Source organism: Cuculus canorus, chromosome 11 (genome assembly GCF_017976375.1).
Source record: "Cuculus canorus isolate bCucCan1 chromosome 11, bCucCan1.pri, whole genome shotgun sequence".
Classification (NCBI taxonomy): domain Eukaryota; kingdom Metazoa; phylum Chordata; class Aves; order Cuculiformes; family Cuculidae; genus Cuculus; species Cuculus canorus.
The window spans coordinates 5,790,028-5,811,369 of NC_071411.1; the positions used below are offsets into that span (position 1 = coordinate 5,790,028).

The 21,342-nt window shown below is 48.8% G+C and overlaps 1 protein-coding gene across 3 annotated transcripts in view; it reads left to right on the forward strand.

Annotated features, from left to right (window-relative positions):
* The first annotated feature begins 576 nt into the window (after nucleotides 1-576).
* Nucleotides 577-21,342, forward strand: part of FLNB (filamin B) — a 90,606-nt gene continuing 69,840 nt past the window's right edge. For 2 of the 3 annotated variants that reach the window (XM_009571107.2, XM_009571115.2), the window contains exons 1-3: nucleotides 580-633; nucleotides 13,942-14,043; nucleotides 16,236-16,641. In XM_009571107.2, the coding sequence (XP_009569402.2) occupies nucleotides 16,293-16,641 (349 nt within the window). In that variant the 5' untranslated portion in view covers nucleotides 580-633; nucleotides 13,942-14,043; nucleotides 16,236-16,292. Of the gene's footprint in view, nucleotides 634-13,941; nucleotides 14,044-16,235; nucleotides 16,642-21,342 lie in introns of all 3 variants that reach the window. The other variant, XM_054076377.1, reaches the window with a different exon arrangement.

Genomic DNA, 21,342 nt, shown 5'->3' on the forward strand with positions numbered 1-21,342 from the left:
AGAAACACCCTCACGCAGCGCAGTGGGACTTTGCAGTCTTCTGAGTCATCACCTCAGCGGGGAGCAAAGGGGAACCCACAGAAAGGATTTCCTTTCTTCAGATAAACCTGGAGGTATTTTATTTGTTGCGTCTACAATATTTTGCAATAAGCAAATAAGAATACTTTTAATTGCCATAAAAATGGAAGTAATAGTAAGATATTGTTTCTAAGAGTAAAACTTGGAATCACTATTCGTAGGACAAATTACCCCCAAGGAAACAGGGACAGTGAAATCAGGGATGAGGTGCAATATAACAGGTGGGATAACCACTTTCAGTAGTTAGTATTTAAATTGTGTGTTTGAGAGAAACAGCTGACATTGATTTTTCCAGTGGTGGAGGAGCTACTGTAGTAAGCGGATAAGGATACAGTTAGTTGTTCACAAGGTCAAGTTGCTCCAGGTTGAAAATACCTTTCGCTAGCGCTTGGCTTTCTTTAACTGCAGCTTTCTGCCAGGGAGTCCTTTTCCCTCCGGGGATGGAGGAACCCTCGCCTCTGACACTGCTCTTCCCTATGCAGGCGCAGCAGCCCGTGACCACATCTGGCCTCGACCTTCTGAGCAGATCAGGCTCCCAAAGCCCTTCGCTACAAGGTGGGTTTCTCGTGCCATAGCCATCCTTCTCACTGCTCTCCCTTTCTCGTCTTTTCTGAGTGGTGGATACCACGCTTAGACGCAGTTTTCCAGTATATTTATATGGGATTTATATTCATGCCACTAACAAAGTCCAATATACTTCTGACGGAGAAACTTGCACCCAGAAAAATGTGAGGTAAACGTTACTTCTAGAAGAGTCCACATCTAGGGCTCTCCAGACAGACTTAGTTTTGCTTTGCCATTGGGTGTCACCAGTTTATTAAAGGATCCCCATTGTCACTGCTGCTTCGACGGTGGACACCAAAGGATGGACACTTTCCTGGCCCCGTCCATCAAGATGCAGGTGAGAAAGGCTGAGAACATACGGGTTTGACCAGATTTCATCCCAGCGTCTTTCATTTCTGTTGAGATCAAAGTGCTTTGTGAAAATGATATGAATTCGAAGGGATTATTTTAAGGGTAGGAGAAAGGAATAAGGTGCAATAATGTCAAAACACTGCATTCAGCATTATTCGGGGGTGTCATAATTTGAATTTACTTTGAAACAATGTATCCTTTCAAGAGTTGGTTTGCTTTTATTCTATTCTAGCACATAATACAAAGTCGAAAAGACGGTTTTATTTAAATGACTGAAACTGAGGGGAGCAGCTTTTTACCATCCTCCTCCTGAGGACTGTACGTATCGGGGTTTTGGCTTCAATTCATAGTGATGCTAAATTTAAAAGGTCTTTCAAAATAGAGCTCAACATTTCTCACAGCTCTCTTCATAAAAAGCTGAATGTTGAAGTGATAATGTACAGAACAAAGAACACTTAGTATAAACATTTAGTTTGTACTAAATAAATTACATTTGGTATTAGAGTCACGTTATTGGTGACAGCTCATACAGCCTGCACCCTTCTCCTGTAATGCACCAGAACGAAGTAAATATACATTGTTGGGGAAAAAAAATACTTGTCTTTTGTCAAAGAGCCCAACTGCTGTCAACAAACATATTGTGGGAATATGAATCTGGAAACAAACAGATCGTTACAGGGTAAGTTAAGGTTTTGTGATTTAATTCTAAACATGTTGAGTGAGGGAACCCGAGATGTGCAATGCCAGGAAAACTCTGCACCAGAAGGGTTTTTTTCTGTAATGAAGGCTGGTATTTTTATTGAATACAACGTGCTTTGGGTGACAAAGCTGGCTACATATGGAAAATATGAAGGACTCACTGGAGAGTTATGAAGATCACTTGATTAGAAGTAATATTGCGCCGATGTAAGTTTTACATTCTTTCCTTTGTGGAAATTATTCATCCATTTACAGAACCTGATTAATAAGGTACAATAATTTTCCAAAATTAAGAGGAGAATGTATATGGAAGGACATCTGCTTGCACAGCCAGAAGAGACTAGGGCTTGTGCAGTCACATCTCTGGTTGGATTACATCCGTGCTTTGCTCTATTGCAACTATAATGGGGTTGAGAAAATAAAAGGCCTTCCCCATTCAGAGCGTGCTTGCGGGAGAGAGTCTGTCGCGACGCTGCCGGGTCCACTCTGACTGCTGGAGCCGCTTGGGCTGAAGACAATCAGGAAGCCAGAGGACCTCTTTGGAGGTCTCCTAAGAGGGCCTGGATATCATCTGTGGAGTCCTGAGAGGGCCCTGCCGCTTTAGAGAAATGCAGTCGGAGATGGAGGGGCACTGCAAAGGCTCCAAGGGATGGAGGGGGCAGCTCCCGTCCCTCCAGATGAGACGCTGCATCCCCTGGGGTGGACTGAGTGACAGCGACCACACTTATGCCTCTTCTGGGCTTTCATTCTTCTGCCTCATCTCAAAATTCTCCCTCCCTGTTTCTAGATACGTGGCTGTGGGATGGATGTCCCGATCTGCCCCAGCCCCTGCTCTGCAGGGACGGTCGCAAGGCAGTCTGAGTCCTTGTGTGTTTTGGCAGACGCTGGAGATTTGCTCTCGCAAGGAGAAGCTGCTTTGGTTTCTCCCCTTCCCATAGCCAGACAGCTACTGTCTTGGCCCTACGGCTATTTCAATGGCAGCATGAGCTGTTGTACTGAAAGGGAGAGGGTTAGGGTGAGGGAGCAGCAGGACATCTCCACTGCCGAGTGTACCACCGCACCCACATAGGCCTGGAAGCCTTCAAAGGCTGCTCCTTTATCCAGCACCTATCTCCAGAGTGCTTTCTTCAGGCAATAGAGCTCTGGATGCCTCTCCCTTTAATGGTTTCCTGTGTGGTGCCATGTAAATGAAAGCTGAATATCTCCTGAAGTGGTCAACCTTGGTCACTTGCCACTTCCCCTCCAGCACTGCCCAAGCACGTCCTGGTTTTCCCAAAAATTCAGGGATCTGCTTCCTGTGATGCTCCAAGAATGAGTGTCCCACCTGTGCCATTAACCCAAACACAAATAGAATATGAGAAGAGGGAGGAGAAAACATTCATTTCCCAAAGTCTACCACAAGATAGCAAAACACTTCTCTTCCTCAGGAGTAGAAAGATGCTCTTTTATTTATTTATTTTTTGAGTAAATCTGGCCGCAGCCCCATAGGCTGTTTGTGGCCGGGAGAGACCCTCCCGGGGGCGATGATGGAGCTCAAACTCAGAGGTGGCGTCAGCCGCTCCCCCTGCTCAAGGCCCTTTTGCTGCTACACGCTGAGAGTGTGTCTTCTCTCACTCAGCCCTTCCACTGTGCTATCTGCGATGTGGTCATACTTCCAGTTATTTCAATGCTGAGTTTTATTTGCTGTTAATTTTATAGCAAGGCAGTGGTTGATCAATGCTTACTGCTATTTGTTGCTATTTCTCACAATGTTGGTTCAAATTGTTATTAAAAAAACCAGCAAAAACTCTGTGAACCCAGCCCTGCACCCAGGGTAGTGCTCGTGAGGGATGCGTGGGAGGTACCAACACTCATCACAGGGTGAAGGAGCAGCTTTTGCTGCCCTTCTTTCCTGCCTGGAGAGAGCACTGATGCAGGAACAGGCTGCAAGCGCATGGGAGCACCAACTGGAGATGTTGGGCTGCAGCAAGAAGATAACAGATGATGGTTTCAGAAAATCTGGCCATCGAGCTCCGAGGTTCAGAAGTGGTAACGGCCAGGATAATGTGTTGTTTATGGCAGACAGGCATCTGCAGTGGCCTCAAAGGTCTGGATATCTGACCGCCCTGCTACACACATGAAACCCCCTGTTAAGGGTTTCAGCCCCAAATTCAGCCTCCAAAGCCAAATAGTGATGGTATCACATTCGCTTTTCATTTCTGTGTGGGCACTGTGCCCGTAAAGTTATAACACAGCTGATTCTGATTTTCATATAGTTCATTGTTTACTTATGACTTACTATAAAGTGGAACTTGTCTTATTTATGAGCAGCCATGAAGATATGGGATTTCATCCACTGGGTGATGACTCATTCATGGGGTTGGACTCTTTAGCTCCTAATACGTGACATATTTTGGACTATTGGATGAACACCATTTCTATGCGAGCCCAAATTAAACGTAGTGAATGGAAATAAATAGTTATTTGTTTTTAAAATCATATATGTAACTGAGTTTGTGCTGGGTCAGCTCCTGGCTCATTCCAGCGATGTGCACGAGGGCAGGATGAGTAGCCGTGCGGCCTCGGTGGAGAGGTGGTAGCATTTCAGGGTCGGATGTCTAAGCATGTCAGGGGCGACTTTGCTTTGTTTCTGTTGCACAACGAAAAGCTTTGCAGCGCAGGAGCGTTCGAGACTTTCTATGAACTTTAACAACTGCAACATTTCTTGTGCTGCTGCAAACAATTTGAGAAACTAATTTGTAAAAAAGCTCATAAATAGCTCATGTTCTTTCTGCAATAATAAAGCGCCTTGGCTGGAAAAACAAATACAAAGCTTCAGAAAGAGCAGCTCAGCAGGGGAGTGCTTTAGCTGCTCTCGTCTTGGGCATGCTTTCCCCTCCCGTGGGCGCGTCATGCCCAGGGAGTTCAGCAGGAAGGATTCATGCACAGTCAGAAATATCGCCCCTGGTAACACTCAACTACGTAATGGAAACAAAAAGATTTTTAAAAGCCTTTTCCCCCCTCCTCCTGCCCACGGCTCTCGGGGATGGGACAGGTACCATGGGAAATGTCAGAGTGGCTTTGTCACAGCCAGCGCTTGTTATGGCTTACAAGATTTCGCCGCCAAGAGCCCTGCCAGCAGAAACTTATGCCTCCATTTCGGCGGTAACAATGCTTCCCAGAGCTTTTGGCTGGCGAATGGCTGGGAGGCAGTGGCAGGGCGTGTGGGGGACTCGCCATGACATAACCGCATTCCTGCAGCATTAGGAGATATTCCCAGGCCTCGGCAGGGGCAGCACATCCATCCCCTTCCCTGCCTCCCACCCTGCAGCAGTTCTTGAGGCTCGAGGAGAGCGGGAGAACCCTTCACCTATGCCGAACGCAGAGGATTTTTATCAAATTAACCCAATAATCCATTTTGCTGGGGTTTGTCCATGCTGGGAGCGTGAGAGTCGGCTGGTGACCTGTGCCCAGCGGGGTGAGGAGCAGCTGTAACGGCAGGTTTTGTGCCAGGAGCATCCCACGGCACGGGCAGCAGCAGATGGCAGCACTGTAAAATGTTTGTACGTGGGGTTCAGCACCCATGGGCACCCCTTCCCACCACCGGCTCTGCTCCAGGACCGTGCGCCGAGCACCAGGACCCTGCCAGTGCCCTGCTCAGCCCCACGTCGGCAGGCTTGGTCCTGCGCGGGACACCCATCGTGGTGGCCGTTGTCTCGCCGTGTCCCACGCGGCTGCATGAATGTGGCAGAACCACGGCGTGCGGCTTTGTTTCTAACCCCCAGATCTCTTACAAGACTTCTAGCCAGCCCTGGGTTGAAGGACCCTCTGTAAAGTCCTCTGGGGCAGTGATCCCTTCATTTTCTAAGGCCGGCAGCTGAATGAACTTTGTGCTAATTAGTGTTTCTAAGAGCTGTCAGAGGGGTTGGGATTTGCCAGGAAGGGAAACTGAACTGCACCAGCCGCTGCTCTCCTGCCCTGAGCCTTCTAGGCTGGAGTACAGATGACAAAGCCCTTTTCCAGTTGCACTTCACCAGTTTGCAACCGCTTCACTGTGCCCCCCACTTTGCTACTGGAAATTTGCTGCTGTCAAGGAACTAAGGAGAAGATTTTTGCGTTGTAGAAGGAAAATTTACTGCTGCTGTGAGTACGACAGAAAACAGCGGGCCGGTGTCTCCATGGGTTTGAGCGTGGCTAGGCACACCACCACCGAGGCTGGCGATGGAGCAGGAGGAAGGCTCCTGTGAGGCTGAACCAGTGTGATAATGGCCAGCTTCATGGTTTTCTGACAGGAGCGAAGGCTCTCGGTGTGGAGTTTTCCCAGCTGCTGCTCCCAGAACGATGGGTATAACTCGGGTGTGCTGGCACGTGGCCCGCTCAGCCTAACACTTTAAGACACGGTCGTATCAGGAGTTTGCCAGCCAGTGGTGACTGGTGATACAGGGACCAAAGTCCGTGCACAACGACAAAGACGTTTGACATACAAAGTTCAACCAAAAAGAGGTATATCCAGAAGACTATTGCCATGGGGAAAGTGGGACACGGGGGCTTCTTGTGGGTATGCCTGGCCCTGCTGGCATACGTTGCAAAGCAAGGGGAGTTTCTGGGCCCCAGAGGAGCTGCCACTACCTCTGTCCCTAAGCTTGAGCCTCAGAGAGGCCAAAAGCAAACAAGGGCCATTGGAGGCACCTGGGTGGCCACCGTGCTGTTCCCATGCAAGTGCCCAATGGCTCTGAGAGGACAGTGATGATAACCCAGAGCTTTGCAAGGCTCCTACAGCCCTGCCTGGGCACTGGTGGGGTTCCCCGCTGCCAGGCTTCTGTGGGGCTCCCATGTAGCACAACTGGCCTCAGCTGGGTCACCTCCATGGTTCTAAAGATAAAACTACTCACCTGTGGCTGCTGTGGTTTCTTACTCTTCCCTCTCCCTTCTTTACCACCATCATTGCCGCAATGGGGCTGCTGGGACTAAGGCACAGCAACCACCCTCAGACAAGGGTCTCCAGCCACGCCCCAGCCCTTACACTATGCTCTTGTGGGCTTCTTTTAGCAGGACTGGGTTTGGTAGGGCTCCTTTTCCCCCCTCTGGGTCACACCAGCCTCTCCACTGGTGTTTAAACCCACACGGAAGCCACAATGCATATGGTTTACAAAGACAAGGTTCCTCGCCAGGAGCGCTGCACCACACGGCTGGTGTGCAGAATGGCTGCACTGCCCTTTGCAATACACTCTTCCTTGATTGAAAAGGATCTACGTTTACTTTTTTGGTCCTTTTCAGTTGAAGAGCGTGTGACCGTGCTCATTCTTGATATTATCTCCTGTTTCGGGTCTCTGTCAGGTACAGAAGGAACAAGAGGAACCAGCTGTCCCACTAGCTCCACCAGTAACACCTTTCTGAAGCCATCTATCCCAGTAGCATACCTTTCATTGCTTTGTATTTTAGCTGGTGATTTTGGACCTGTTTCACAAAATCCAGGAATCACTGTGTTGAGGCAAGCAGGAACACGGGAATCGCAGGCTTTGCCCTACAAGCCAAGGGCAGAGCTAGAGCAGAGCAGAGGTCCTCACAACTCAGAGGTTGTCCTGTGGGGATGGGTGACCTGCTCAGCTTTCTTCTTACCCTGTTTTTTTCCCACCTGGGGCTCTGGTTTCTTTGGACAAGCACTGTGGAACCATCCCTGAACACGCAGCTCTCAAGTTCCTGCTGGAGGCTGTGCCAGCACCCACAGCACAGGGTTTCCCAAGCTGCTGCCTTTCTCTCACCCACCCCCGGGGTGACATCTCCCATTATTTTCCGGGATGGCGGCAACACCCTGCCCTTTTCTCCCAACTAGTGCTTCTTGCACTCGCCTCTCCTTCCCTCTCCTCCTCACAGGGTGTTGCTGGGCAGAGCTCAGCCAGGGGACATTGTTATGCTGCAAGATATTAAGAGCAGAACCAACAACTACGCATGGGGGATGGTGGCTGGAGGCTGGTGACTGCTGGCCAGGTCCAAGTGCTTTTCTTCCACTCTTTATTATCCTTAATTCTCACCCAAATCTGCATGATGCTGCCCACAGAGGCCTCTGCTGTTCCTTTTGGCTCTGCAACGTGTTTAAAAGGTTAACTCCCTTTTGAGCAGAGAAATGCCCCCAAATATACGGCCTCACTCATACAAGCATTTATGGAGGAAGTTAAATCCTCTAATTGCTTGGCTGGATCAAGATCAGGCTGCCAGCACGGCGCTGGGCTGCGCAGCAGAACAATGTACAGCCCTCATGTCCTTATGCGCCAGCCAAGGCTTATCAGCCCGTGTAGGGGCTAATAAAGTAGCTTTCAAAATGAGTCAGTAGGCTTAAGGCTTCTTATGCAAGATTTCTGTCTGGGAATATCTTAGTGAGAAATGTTTTAAAAAAAAGAAAGGAGAGTGACTTCAGCTTTCTGCAGAAAGCAAATCCATTTAAACTGTTTTTTTGATTGATTATTCACCATCATGAGAACACCACAGAGGGGATGGTAGATAAGAGCACTGCGTAGCATCGTGCCTTTCTTCTGAAACAGCAGGGATGTGTGTGTTTTCGCTCACTCCGGGCACTGGCATTCTCATCCGTGTGGCTGCTGCATCCTGGGGAGCGTGCCAGGGTTGCTGAAAGGCCTCCCCCTTTGGTTCCACATAGGTCAACAGTTTTGTTTATGTCACACAGAAGGGCTTTGGCTTGTTTAAAAAATATACACTATTCTCCTGGAAAGCGTTCCTTCCTACGCTTTGTCCAGCTGTCCCAAGGAGGAGCTTGGCTGCTCCTTTGCAGTCAAACACAACCATTCATCTGTACCCCAGGTTAAAACAGCTCCTGAAGAGCAAACGGTGAACACCTGGACTTTCCTGCAGTCCAGGAGCTCTGGCAGATATGAGATGTTTTATTCTGATTTTACGCTGGTTTTGTCACTCCTGAGAACTCCAATTCATGGAGTAAGAGAATAAGAAAAGAAGTTCAAACCCCATGAAAAAATGGGCATCCCATCTCGGGAAGAGAGCGCTGGTTACTCTGGATGCAAACACAAGCAGTAGGTAAAGCTGGGAGCAAGCAGAGAAAATGTCTAATGAGCGCTGTGCCTGCGCTATCTGATACGGGCAGGAAGCTGTGATTAGCTGCACACTGGAGCTTTGTGCGGTTTTGTATAGGATCTGACTTCTCAGGTCATGAAATCAGATCCTGAGTTATTTTAAAAATGCATTGCTATTTCAAACTATTTTTCAACTTAGTGTTTGATATGTCAAGTCACGTTTATTTGGATAAGCTACGTTTTGCTCGGACACCCACAGTGTGGCCATGGCTGCATTCCTGGTGCTCGATGGGGTTCCTGGCTGAGAGCAAGCACTGTTCTGGGGATATTTGCATCGCCAGGCATCGTCATCGGTTACCAACACAACTTTTCTTTGGATTTTGCAAAAAGAAAGATTCCTATCCATAGCTGAGAGTATACATTTCTCACTCAAAGCCATCTTCACCAATTAGAAGTAAAAGTAAACAGTTTACAAAGACAGTCCCCATTTTCCCAGATGCCAATTCCTTCTAAACTCCTTCCTTTAGCTCTTAAAAGCCTGGAAAAAATAGACGAATTTTGCAGCGTTTCAATAAGAACAAACAAAGATGGGATTTTGGACAAAGAAGTGAATTCCCAGGGACTACTCTGTCCTTACTCTTCCAGTTTGTGCTAAATGGATCCCAGTTTGGTTGTCTCCCTTAGTTTCAGCTGTCACATTGCTTTCGGGCTGTTTACAGCCCGTGTCAAGACCAGAGCTTTAAATTCCAGCTGCAAGTCTCACTGCGATTCCAAAGCAAGAGAAGCACTGTAAGCTCTGGCAAAGCGCTGTGTTTGCAAGACGGATAGCGGATTTTGGCAGCACTTTCAGCTTCTGGATACATGCATAATGCAGCAATACGTACATATATATAGAGACATAATGCAGCAAGACCTCTACGTATGGAAGAAAAATGCTATTCTTCCAGACACAGAGAGCTGCAAAAAATGTCCTGGACACAACTGCCACTACAAGCAACTGTTGCCTAAACAGACTTCTGAATAATAGATTTTAACACAAATTCCAGGACAAGTCTTATATTTTTCAGCATGTTTCTAGAGCTTTCTCTGCCTGAAGACATCCCCCTGTCCAATTTGGTCTGAACTGCTGCTGCGTGCTCCGCTATTGCTGTTTTCCCTCGATAACAGAGGTAGGAGGAAAAAGGAGATGGAAAAACTCAGAACAAGTTGTATCAAATGTCCCAGACAATATTTATATAATGCAGAACTTCTTTGCCTTCCATAGAGCTGCTGAATAAGGAAAATGCTATCCATGATGCAATCCATTGAATTCATGCTTTGACTTGAACGTCTTGTCTCAGTTTTGCTTCACTTGGTAGAGATCACGGTAACAAAAGGAGAGGCTTAATAACCACTTCATCAATCAAGAAGAAACACTTCTATTGTCTTTTAAAACCCAGTAAATAGTGTACAGGACAAATAAAATACGTGGTGTATTCAGAAACCTTTGACGAAGGAGGCTGGATGCTGCTCCTGGGGACCTGGCGGTGACTGCTGAGCCAGGATGGGTTCTGCCGGCTGTGCAGAAATGCCATTTATGGTCACTTAGTCATGAAATCCCATTGAGTTATGGTGTCTGTGGCTTCTAAAAAACCAAACTACTTTGAGCTTTAGCTTCTCTTCATCATTACTGGCTGAGTGCTGGATTAGCGGATGAGTCTCCCTGTGGCGCTGTGGGGATTAGCATCTGCACAGTATTTTGAATATGCTATCATTTATTTTATGGCATTTGTTGCATGCGGCTTTTGTTGCAATGCACAATGCTGTCCTGTGTTTATGTGCCAAAAACTTATAAATATTTAAGGTCTCCTGACAAATTTCTAAAGCTATCTGGGTGCTATAGCCCATGGCCCAGTTTTTCTTTTTCCAAGCTATTGCCCTGACTCCTCCCAAGCTTCCACATCCCCCAGGGTACAAACTCTCACAGCACAGTGACTTGGACAGAAACCTTTGGAAAGGATGGAGGCATCTTGCTGGCTTTTCACCGCGTGTTTCTGCTGAGATGTGATGCATCCTCAAAATCATTTCTGTGGGGTTAGTTGTAGCGTGGGGGAAAAAAATCATTGCTCCTCATGTATTAGCAGCACTGCTGAAGTCTTTAGAAGACGATGTTTCTAGCTGCACAGATCTTCAGAGGGGTGATAACCAGACTGCAGCCTGCCAGAGGCAGGGAAAAGCCCTTCTACCTGCAAAGACTCAGCCCTGAATGCTCAGCCACAGCCTATTCCTGCTCTAAGCAAACTGTGCAGATGTTGGCTTAATATTTGATATTAATTCTGATTCTCGTTCTCTTACGATCAAAGCAAGTTGTTGCTGAATTATGCATCAAGGAGAGAACGTGTACAGTGTCCCAAATGGCTGTGATCGCTCATAAATAGCCCATGATTTGGAAGCATCCAAGAACATATCATCACATGAGACCGTGATAAAGTTGATCATCAGGCTTCATTAGTCACCCCCATCATGCGCTGCCCGTCCACTGATGTCAGCGAGGGCCCGCAACGCCGCTCCCCACGCCCTTCTGCTTTTGCAAGCCTTAAACAGACCTTTCTGAATAAAATAGCTGCTATTTCCCCTTGCTATTAGGATGCTCCAAAAAACTCATGGCAAGTGTCCACTACAAAGTCCTACAGTACACTTCCAGGGCCCCCAAAAATGTGATAAACAATATGTGCTGAGATTAAATTTCCACTAAGGATTGTAATGGATCCCAGCAAGCACAGCAGCAGACCTGTAAAGGCCAGTCAACTTTTATTTCCTTTTACAGTTTAAACTGCTCCTCATTTTTTTATTCCTGCCTATAAACCAACTCCCTGTAAATTCACAGAGCCTAACACCATGTTCTGGTTTGAGAGACATTTTTCAATGTCATTTTGCTAAAAATAGAGAAACCAAATGCCATTAGAATTCATTCCATTTGTCAAGGCTGCATTTTCAAATGCAGAATATTCTGAGCAGCTCTGTGATAAAATAGTAAGTACGGGGCAGTGGAATACCTCTCTGCTGAATAAACAGGATCTTTTTAAGTCCTGCCTTGCAGTGAACAATCAAAAAGAGGGAAGAAGAGCACTTTTAAAACAATGGAAAAAATTCAATGCTTTGTTTTCGCAACGGCTTAAAGAGCAATGACAATGTCCTTCCTTCCTTATATATGCATCTAGTGAGCAAAGGAAGAGTCAGAATGGAAAGATCTTAGTCATACAGGGCAAATTAAAAGGAAAAAGTATCTGCCCCAGAGCGTACTGTTGAAATCTCCCTCCCTCTCTGCATATGTGCCTACGTCCACACAAACATCTACCCGTATAAATATACACATAAGATATTTCTGCAAGGCACACATTACTTCATTTGTAATAATATACAGTACCAAGATGGTATTCCAGCAAGTACGGATCCATGGCTTAGCTTGTTTTTACTTCTCTGGTGAAACCTGAAACACATGTTCACTTGCGTTACAGTGTCTTCCAACTTCATTTCAAAGGAAATCCAGTTTTTCAGGCCAAATATGACCCCAAGAACAACCCGGTGTGGAGTGGCACAAGGGAACGCACATAAGCTGCAGATGACAAGGCATCGATGCCAGAGGAGCTGACTGGCACAGCGGTCACTGCCGCAGCCAGGTGCCACCCTTGTGGCCAGGCAGCTCTCAGAGACAGCGCCTATCCCACGCTGGACTCATTCAAACACCCACGCTGGACTCAAACACCCACGCAGGTGATGCCTGCACGTAGGAATGCCTTCCTCTGCTGCCCATCGACCAGAAACGGTGCTCAGATCATGGCTGGGAGGGTCATCTGTCATCTGTGAATGGGAAGGAAGGACGGAAGGAAACAGAATTTGTTCCCCAGAGCAGAAATTATTCTGCTTCTTTTCATTCTCTTCCCATAAAGCAGTCTTTGTTTCCCAATAATTATGAAAGCAATCAGGATACAAAAAGGCGAATTCTGTCCAAAAGCCCTGTGATGTGCGGGGACAGGCAACTGCGACATGGGCTGCTGCATCCAGACCACCAGCATCCCACCGGCCCCGTGCAGTCCCCGATGGTGCCGATGCCCTTCTCCAGAGGCTGATGTGGTGAGCTGGGCTTACAGCTGCATGCCAGCGCTTTGCTGAGTGCTTCCCATCTGTTTACGTGCCTGAACACTGCTGGCAGGGTGGGTGGATGGATTGATGAAGCGGCACAAAACCATTCGAAGAAACCGCTGTCCTTATGTGTGCAGAACATGTTGTTGCACAATATGTTGTTGGGATGAAAATTTTCTTTACTGGATCTATGGAAAAAATGACTTATGTTGAAAATTTTAGTTAAATATTTAAGTTAAGGTCCTGATATTGATTCTGCCTTTTTCCTGTTTAACTTTTACTCACTTCTTTTGTTACAGAAAAAAATAGCTAAAGCTTCAACTTTCAGCGTGGCCTGGGCACAAAGCAATATTAAAAAGACTGTGCATTACTAGGTGAAAAGGAACAGAAATTAAAACATTATAAGCCATCAGATAATGCAGATGTGGGATGGTTGCTAGGGAGTCCCAACCCAGGCCAAAGGCAATAAGCAATTAGCATCTGTTAAAAGATGAAGTATAGGATGATGGGAGAAATAGCCCTTGAAAAAAAAGGCTCTGCTGCATGTTTCCCACCTGCTTTCCCCTGGGCTGCTGGCGGAGGCACCGCCTGCCCCGGTTGTGTCATCTCTATGGCCTGTCGCTGGGTTTGCTCTGTCAATAAAATCTCTTGGTTAAAGTCAGTTTATAACCAAATCCTTGCAGCGTGGCTCAATAACTTGAGGAAAGGACAGTGTCTGCTGTGCCATGAGGTCTCATCCTTTCAGTAATTTAAATGTGCTCTCTGATTTCTTTGATAGTTTTAAAACAGGAGGAGATGCTGCTTACTGGTTGGGGAGCAGTGGAAGTTTAAGCATAATTCCCAATTTACCTCATTACCTTTGCTTCTTTCTAATTTTCTTGTGAACAAATTTATCTAACAAAAACTTAGATAGTTTGGCGGAAGGAGTTGTTAGGTCACTGGGGAGGAACCACAGTGCCGCAGTTTAGTAAGGGCATTAGAATAAAACCTTTGAAAGAAAATTGTTGGAAATCTGTATTCTAATTTTAGTGGTGAGTGGCTAACGGTCATTTAATTAAATTAGACTTTATTGATTGTGCTTTAATGGATTTGTTTTCTCTGACAGACTCTCACATCTTTCAGTGTGACGGCCTTGCTGTAAATCGATACGCACGCATACGCTTCGCTTGACATCGGTGGAGCAGCTCCTGGCAGCAAAGCCAAGACCGTAAGTGTGCGCAGGATCAGCCCCGAGGGGACAAAAAGCGGGCAGGCACGGGGTCCCCTTGGGGCAGGGACACGCAGAGACACCTCACTGCGGCTTTCACTGACCCGGTGAGCGTCATGAGATGTCTGGGCAATCCGCACAGAGTCAGCGTATAGCAAGATGGGATAGTTCTGTTGACTCTTTGCTGTCATCAAATGAGTCAGCGGCAAGTCACCGTCTTGTCTGTCGGCAGGGAGTGGCACAGCAGGAAATCAGTCACTAGAGTGGGGGAAAACAGGAAAGAAACCCCTGAGAATTCAAGCTTCGCTTGGCTGCTTTTCGAGATTTCTATTTTCTTTAAATGGTGGATAAAATCATGTGTGTTGGTACAGAGGGTGCTATGCCTTAGCAGCATGCTGCATCTTCCGTGAGCACCATCAGCTTCTGCTGACCCAGGCTGTACTTTGCACAGCGCGCCTGATGGCTGCAGTGTTTTACAGACGTGCACCGTGAATCCATCCCAGCCCAGAGGTTGGGCTCTGCCGGCCTCTGCCACCCTGGCCCAGCGCTGTGTTGTCCTCCCATGGCTGCATTGACCCCTGGCCGCTCCCTGGCTGGTGGTGTCACCTGTGCAGAGTGAGGGATGCTGCGCTGCCCTGGGTGGAACGGGGGCTGCGCTGTGAGCCATGCTGAGGATTTTGGATGTGTTTGTGGTGTGAGGGGTTGGACCCCCTGGCCACGGCTCCTGCCCGTGCAGCTGTGCCCTGAGGGATGCACTTCAGGCTGTGCTGAGGTTGTGTTTGTGGTTGAGGGGTTTGGCATCCCTGGCCAAGACCAGTGCCGCGGGGGCTGCGCTGTGAGCCGTGCTGAAGATTTTGGATGTTTTTGCGATGTGAGGGGTTTGGCATCACTGGCCATAACCCCTGCCTGTGCAGCAGTGCCATGGGGGCTGCACTGCGAGCCATGCTGCGGATTTCAGTTGTGTTTGTGGTGTGAGGGGGCTGACACCCCTGGTTATGACCGCTGCCTGCGCAGCCGTGCTGCGGGACTCACGCTCCTGGCTGCAAGGAGGATTTTTGTTGTGTTTGTGGTCTGAGTTGGTTGGCATCCCCGGCGATGACCCCTGCTGCGCTGTGAGCCACACTGAAGATTTTGGATGTGTTTGTGGTGTGAGGGGTTTGGCATCCCTGTCCATGACCCCTGCCCATGCAGCAGTGCTGTGGGGGCTGCGCTGTGGATTTTGGTTGTATTTGTGGTCCAAGGGGGCTGGCGCCCCTGGCTATGGCCCCTGCCCGTGCAGCAGGGGCTGAGCTGTGAGCCCTGCTGAAGATTTTGTAGATGAGAAGCTTGACACGAGCCGGCAATGTGCACTCACAGCCCAGAAGGCCAACTGTATCCTGGGCTGCATCAAAAGCAGCGTGGCCAGCAGGGTGAGGGAGGGGATTCTGCCCCTCTATTCCACTCTTGTGAGACCTCATCTGGAATACTGTGTCCAGGTCTGGAATCCTCAACATAAGAATGATATGGAGCTGTTGGAATGGGTCCAGAGGAGGCTACAAGGATGACTGGAGGGCTGGAGCACCTCCCGTGCAAGGACAGGCTGAGAGAATTGGAGTTGTTCAGCCTGGAGAAGAGAAGGCTCCGAGGAGATCTTAGAGCGACCTTTCAGTACCTGAAGGGGCTACAGGAAAGCTGGAGAGGGGCTGTTCACAAAGGCTTGTGGGGATAGGATGAGGGGGAATGGGTATAAACTGGAGAGGGGCAGATTTAGACTGGACATATGGAGGAATTTCTTCACTATGAGGGTGGGGAGGCACTGGCACGGGTTGCCCAGAGAAGTGGTGGCTGCCCCATCCCTGGAGGCGTTCACGGCGGGGTTGGACGGGTCAGCCTGGTCCGGTGGGATGTCCCTGCCCATGCCAGGGGGGTGGAACTGGATGTGCTTTAAGGTCCCTTCCAACCCGAACTATTCTATGATTCTGTGATTCTATAAAGATTCTATGATTTTGGGTGTGTTTGTTGTCCATGGGGGCTGCAGCCCGGCGATGCCCCCCGCCCCTGCAGCCCGGGCAGGTGCCGGTGGGTCCCGGGTGGGTCCCGGTCCAGCCCCGGTGCGGCCGAGGGCGGTGCCGCTCCCGCAGGATAAAGGCCGGGCGGCGGCGCGGGGCGCGCAGAGCCGGGAGCGGCGGGCGCTGAGCGGTCCCTCCCCGCAGGCGGATCGAGGCGGAGCAGGAGGAGCGGCTGGAGGAGGAGGAGGAGCGGAGCACGCCATGAGCACGCAGGCGCGGGGCCAGGGCGGGCGCAGAGCGGCGGATCCCGAGGGCGAGATGCCGGCCACCGAGAAGGACCTGGCGGAGGATGCTCCCTGGAAGCGGATCCAGCAAAACACCTTCACCCGCTGGTGCAACGAGCACCTGCGCTGCGTCAACAAGCGCATCGGCAACCTGCAGCACGACCTGAGCGACGGGCTGCGGCTCATCGCCCTGCTGGAGGTGCTCAGCCAGAAGCGCATGTACCGCAAGTACCACCAGCGTCCCACCTTCCGCCAGATGCAGCTGGAGAACGTCTCCGTGGCCCTCGAGTTCCTGGAGCGGGAGAGCATCAAGCTGGTCTCCATCGGTGAGTGCATCCCTAGCTGGGGGGGTTGGGGCTTTTAAAGTGCTTTTATTGTGTTTTTTTTTGTTGTGTTTTCTTTTCCTGCGCTGGACCTTTGCCCCGCGGGGCGCTGGGTGCAGCCCGCAGGTTCCTCGGGGCTGCGGGACCCCGAGAGGAGGGATGGATGCGGTTTCTCAATGAAGAGCGAGCTTTGGGTCTAAGCTATACGTGCAGTGTGTGCTGCGGGGCTGTCCCGCAGCCCGGCTGTGTTATCCTATCCTCCTCAGTCTCTCAGTTTCATAGGTGAGGTTCTGCTTCCAGGTCTTTTCCTGAAGAAGCTCAAAGCCAGAGCGTGTTGTCTCCCTGTGCAGCCCCTTCCCCCCGGCGCGGAGCCCTGCGGTAGCCCCGGCAGGGGATGCAGCCGGGAGGATGCTCGCCCCAGCCGGGGGTCCCGGGCTCCGGCAGGGAGCTGGCGCTTGGCTCCCACGGGCAGAGCACCGGGGAGATGGGCACTATCATAGGCTCTAGAGGAGCCTGAGGAGATTTCTTTTGCTCCATAGAACCCAGTGTTCAGGTAAAGCTCGCCTAAGTGCGGTTGCAGTTTTTGAACAGACTGCGCTTTCTCTTTACTTTCTCTGCTGTGGTAGAAAAGTTAGGAGGACCTCTGCTAATTCCTCCGGAAAAGTGGTTTGAGCTAATGCCTGCCCCGGCTGGCACTAGGTTTGCCTCTATGTGCCACACTGGAGGGTGCGATTTCTAGATGACTGGTGGTCTGCTCAGGAAATGAAAGCTGTTGGAGTGCAGATGATCCTTCAGGAATGTGTGTGGTGGCTGGGGAATAGCTCAGGTGTGGCTGCAACAGTTTCTAAAGCAATAATTTGAATGCCTGAGATCTCTGGGAAGGAATGTGAATGCCTTTTCTAGCTCTCTGCCAGATAACTCTAATTACTGCCTCCTGATGACTCTGGCCTCAATGAACAGCACAGCTGAATTTGGGTGAGTGCAGCACTGCTCAGTTGCCTAAAACTCTTGGCCAAGGTGGAAGCAGTTTCCCTTCAGAGGCTTTAGCTACAATAGTAAGAAAATATAAACTTCGGTAGTTTGGGAGAGACCTCTCTGGAAACCTGTGGCTGGGTGGAGAAGGTGGGTACTCTGTGTTCCTCACTACCAGGGTGTAAAAGCAGCTTTGGATTAATGAGGACTGTTGAGTCCTGAATGGCTGATTATCCTCTTGGGGACAATGACAGTGGGACACAGCTGTTGTACTTTCAGCTACGTATAGAGCTGGTGCTAATTATTTGCTCAGAGAAGCCCTTCCTTTGCACACAGTGGGGTTTGAATCGCAGCTGCCGACTCCTGGGCTGAGCTTGCTGTTGGTAATATTGGAGCTCACCTCTCCAGCTGCTGGAATAGCTCCTTACCAGCCACAATGCTAACACCAGGCCAGCGCTCCCTTCCTATTGTATTGTTCGCCCTAGAAAAACGTTCCTGCCCCAGCTGCCTTCCTATTTGTCTGCAGGACTTCCCGAGGGCTGTGGGTTTGGGAGATCAAGGTTAGTCTGGTCAGGCCTGGCTTCCAGCAACTTCCTTTCTAGAAACACTGCTGCAGCAGCATAGCTCCCTTACGGGATTAGACAGAGCTGTAGGGTGGCTGTAATCATTTAAGTCTTATCTAACTATTTTGCAGTTTACTTGCATTGTGTTGGCTCTTAAAAAAAAAACCCAAAAAACAAACAAACAACAAAACCACAAAAACAACAAAAGCAATCCACCCAAAATGAAACAAATCAAACAAACCTCAAACCCCCCAAAACCCACCTCAAACCACACAACTCTGTAGTTGAAGCTTTGGAGAATGAAATGGCTGCCAGTGCCTTTTCCATATTCCAGCCTCTTCATAAAAGGGTTCACAGCTCCATCCGTGCTGTGCCATCACAGCCAAGGGGTAGCACAGGAGCCCTACTATATGTACAGCCCTGGATAAACTGAGCCACTGCTGAAAAAACATCCTGAACACGCTTTCCAAAAAAAGGAATTGAAGGCAAGCCTTGCGGTGCTCCACTTGGTTGGAGGAACTAAAGCTCATGCCACCTCTCCTGTAGGCACAGTGAAGGCTTGGATTGCATCTGTCCCGAGTGTATTTCTCCCTGCAGGTTCTGAAAAACTTGGGTATTTCTTTTTGTTTCTAGTTTTGAATCTCTTCTTTTGTGTGCTGCACAAAACCAAGGCTATTATGGGGCTTAGAGCTATGTCCCAGTAAAGGCTTTTGGGCAGAGAACTTCTATGACCAGGTTGGTCTTTAGGGCCTGGGATGTTTAGGGCCAGCTCTGAGCCAGATCAGTTGGGAAAACCTGACAGCTGTGGCTGCTGGATTTCTGGCATTAATAATGCCACTCTGCTAAGTGGATGCAGTGCCTGTTCCAGTTATTATTTAACTTCCAGGAACATTTTGGAAGCCATGTATTATGGCTCAGCTACCGCTGCTGTACTACAACCACACATTTCAGCTTTTTCAGTAGCAAGCTTTTGGCATTCGGTTTTTGTCCATTGAAATTAAGTCTGCCTACATACAAAGAAATCAGTTTAAATTTCTAGTGTTTGACCACAGTCCTTTCTGCATGCGCAGTTAGGAATCCAGCTTTTCTCCTGCTGCTGTTACCCTTTGTTTAGTCTCTTCTCAAAGTCTGTTGGTAGTTTTGGAGTGCTTTTCTTCTAGGTATGAAGTGCCCTCTCTTCAGTGCACGTGAGACCACGTGTAGTTTACTACAAAAACAGCCTTAAAGCATGTAGGTGTTTTGTTCTGTCCAGCTAAGATAGGATTGAAAGCTCTGAAAAAGCTGGTATTAGGGCAGGTGGCTTGAATGTGGAGTCTTCTGGTCCATGTGAGGTAGCTCCTGTGCTAGTGAAGTGTTAACAAGCGTTAAGTCTAGCTCTCTTTTTTTGTCTGCTAGACTGAAGATAATTGCAAATTCCTGGGTGCTGAGTGGCGTTCGGCGTGACAGGCGCTGGGAAGTAGGATGCCAGGAATGCAGGGCACAAGGGCTTTGCTCTTGGCTGAAGGAGCTGATGGACTCTGCAGATTACTTTGTAGAGGAGCCACATCACGCCTTGGTAAATGCGGCAGCAAATGGCTGAGAAAGGAGGGGGATTGAAGTGAAGTTGGCACTGGGCTTGCCCCCAGAAACCCTGATACCAGGTAATAAGAGTCAACTGATTTAGCTTAGAAACAGAGGATTTCAATGTCTGCAGCCTGGCAGGAGGCTTTGGGCTGTGACCTGCCAAGCTGCTCCTAAGCTGGCAGGTTCTAGGTGCGTGCTCTGGTGTTTGGTGCCTGTTGGCAGCACCCTCCAGCTGATGCTTGCCTGGTGGCTCCATGCTGCTGGCAGCGGCAGGATGGGCGCTGAGTGGCTGGCTGGTTTGTTTGGTAAACCTGCAATCTTAGACTGCAGCAATCACATTGGTTGAACTGAAAAACATGTGGTTTCTCTTTCCTGGTTGTGCTTTCACCAGATTAATAAGCTGGTCTGACTCGCCTCCCCACTGCAGTGTTGAGTGGTGATGCAGGTGAATGGATGGGCAGGAGCGTCCAGGCACTGAGGTCTGGTACCAGCTTCTGCTACAGCTGTGTGGTTGCTTTGGAGTTTCATCTTGGTGGTGGTCCTGGCTCCCGCTGCAGTGACTGGAGGGAGTTGAGCCTTGCCAGGAGGGAGATGAGTGAGCAGAGGATGAGGTTATAATTGTGGTCTGTTGGCACTTGGCTCATGGAGACCATGATGGTCTTGGGGTGTCCCACCTGCACTTCTGGAAGGGATGTCTTTGACTGAGCCTAACCTGTGTATCAGGTGGGGGTTTGATTAGTGACTGTGTACTTGTTGCATGCACCATGCTCTGTAGTGCAGGCCTCCAGCATGCTCTAAAGAGGCAATTACCTTGACCTGTGAGTCGTTCGAGTACCTCTTAAAAATCTTATTTTAGGAAAACTGTTGAAAACCAACTAACTTTCTTCCCTAGACTGTTGATGCACTGCAAGGTGACAAAGCAAATCTTGAATTTCTACAGGAATAGCTCTCTCTTCTAAAACTTGATAAATGTATTGTCTTGTACTGCCTCGAGCTAGGTGCTTGAAAACTGAGAAAAAGGAAAATGTGTTTTCGGCCTGTGTACGCTTGGGGTCTCTCCCTGTCCCGCTCCAGATGCTATTAACACATCATAAGGAGGTAGTCAAAATACACTTGCATTTTGTCTGTCACTTACCTGTGACTTCCCTGGAGGCTGTTTTCTGGGAATTATCTGGTGTCTTGGAAGCAGGTTTCTGCTTCTTGGAAACGTGACACTTAATCCTTCCCCTGAAATTGTTTCTGATAGACTGACAGGGGGCTTCACGGCTGGAGACTGCTGGTGGCTTCAGTTTCTGAGAGTGACTTGTCTCCTCAGGACCTTCTGTTTCAATAGTTGGACTGCTGGTCTAAAGAAAAGTGGCTTTCCATGAGCCATTTGATCCAAGTTACAGGAAATTTTAAGGTAGCTTATGGAGACTGTTCGTGCATTCTTTTTACAAACGAGCGGAAACTTGTAAAGTGATCAAACTTCAGTAAAATTGCTTGAGACCAGCTAGACTAATGTGCTAAACAGCTTTTTCATTTAAGACGCTGAATGCTATGCCAGCTATTCCAGGACTGAAGTATCTTAACTGCTCCATATTCTAATGCCATGTCCTATATTGAC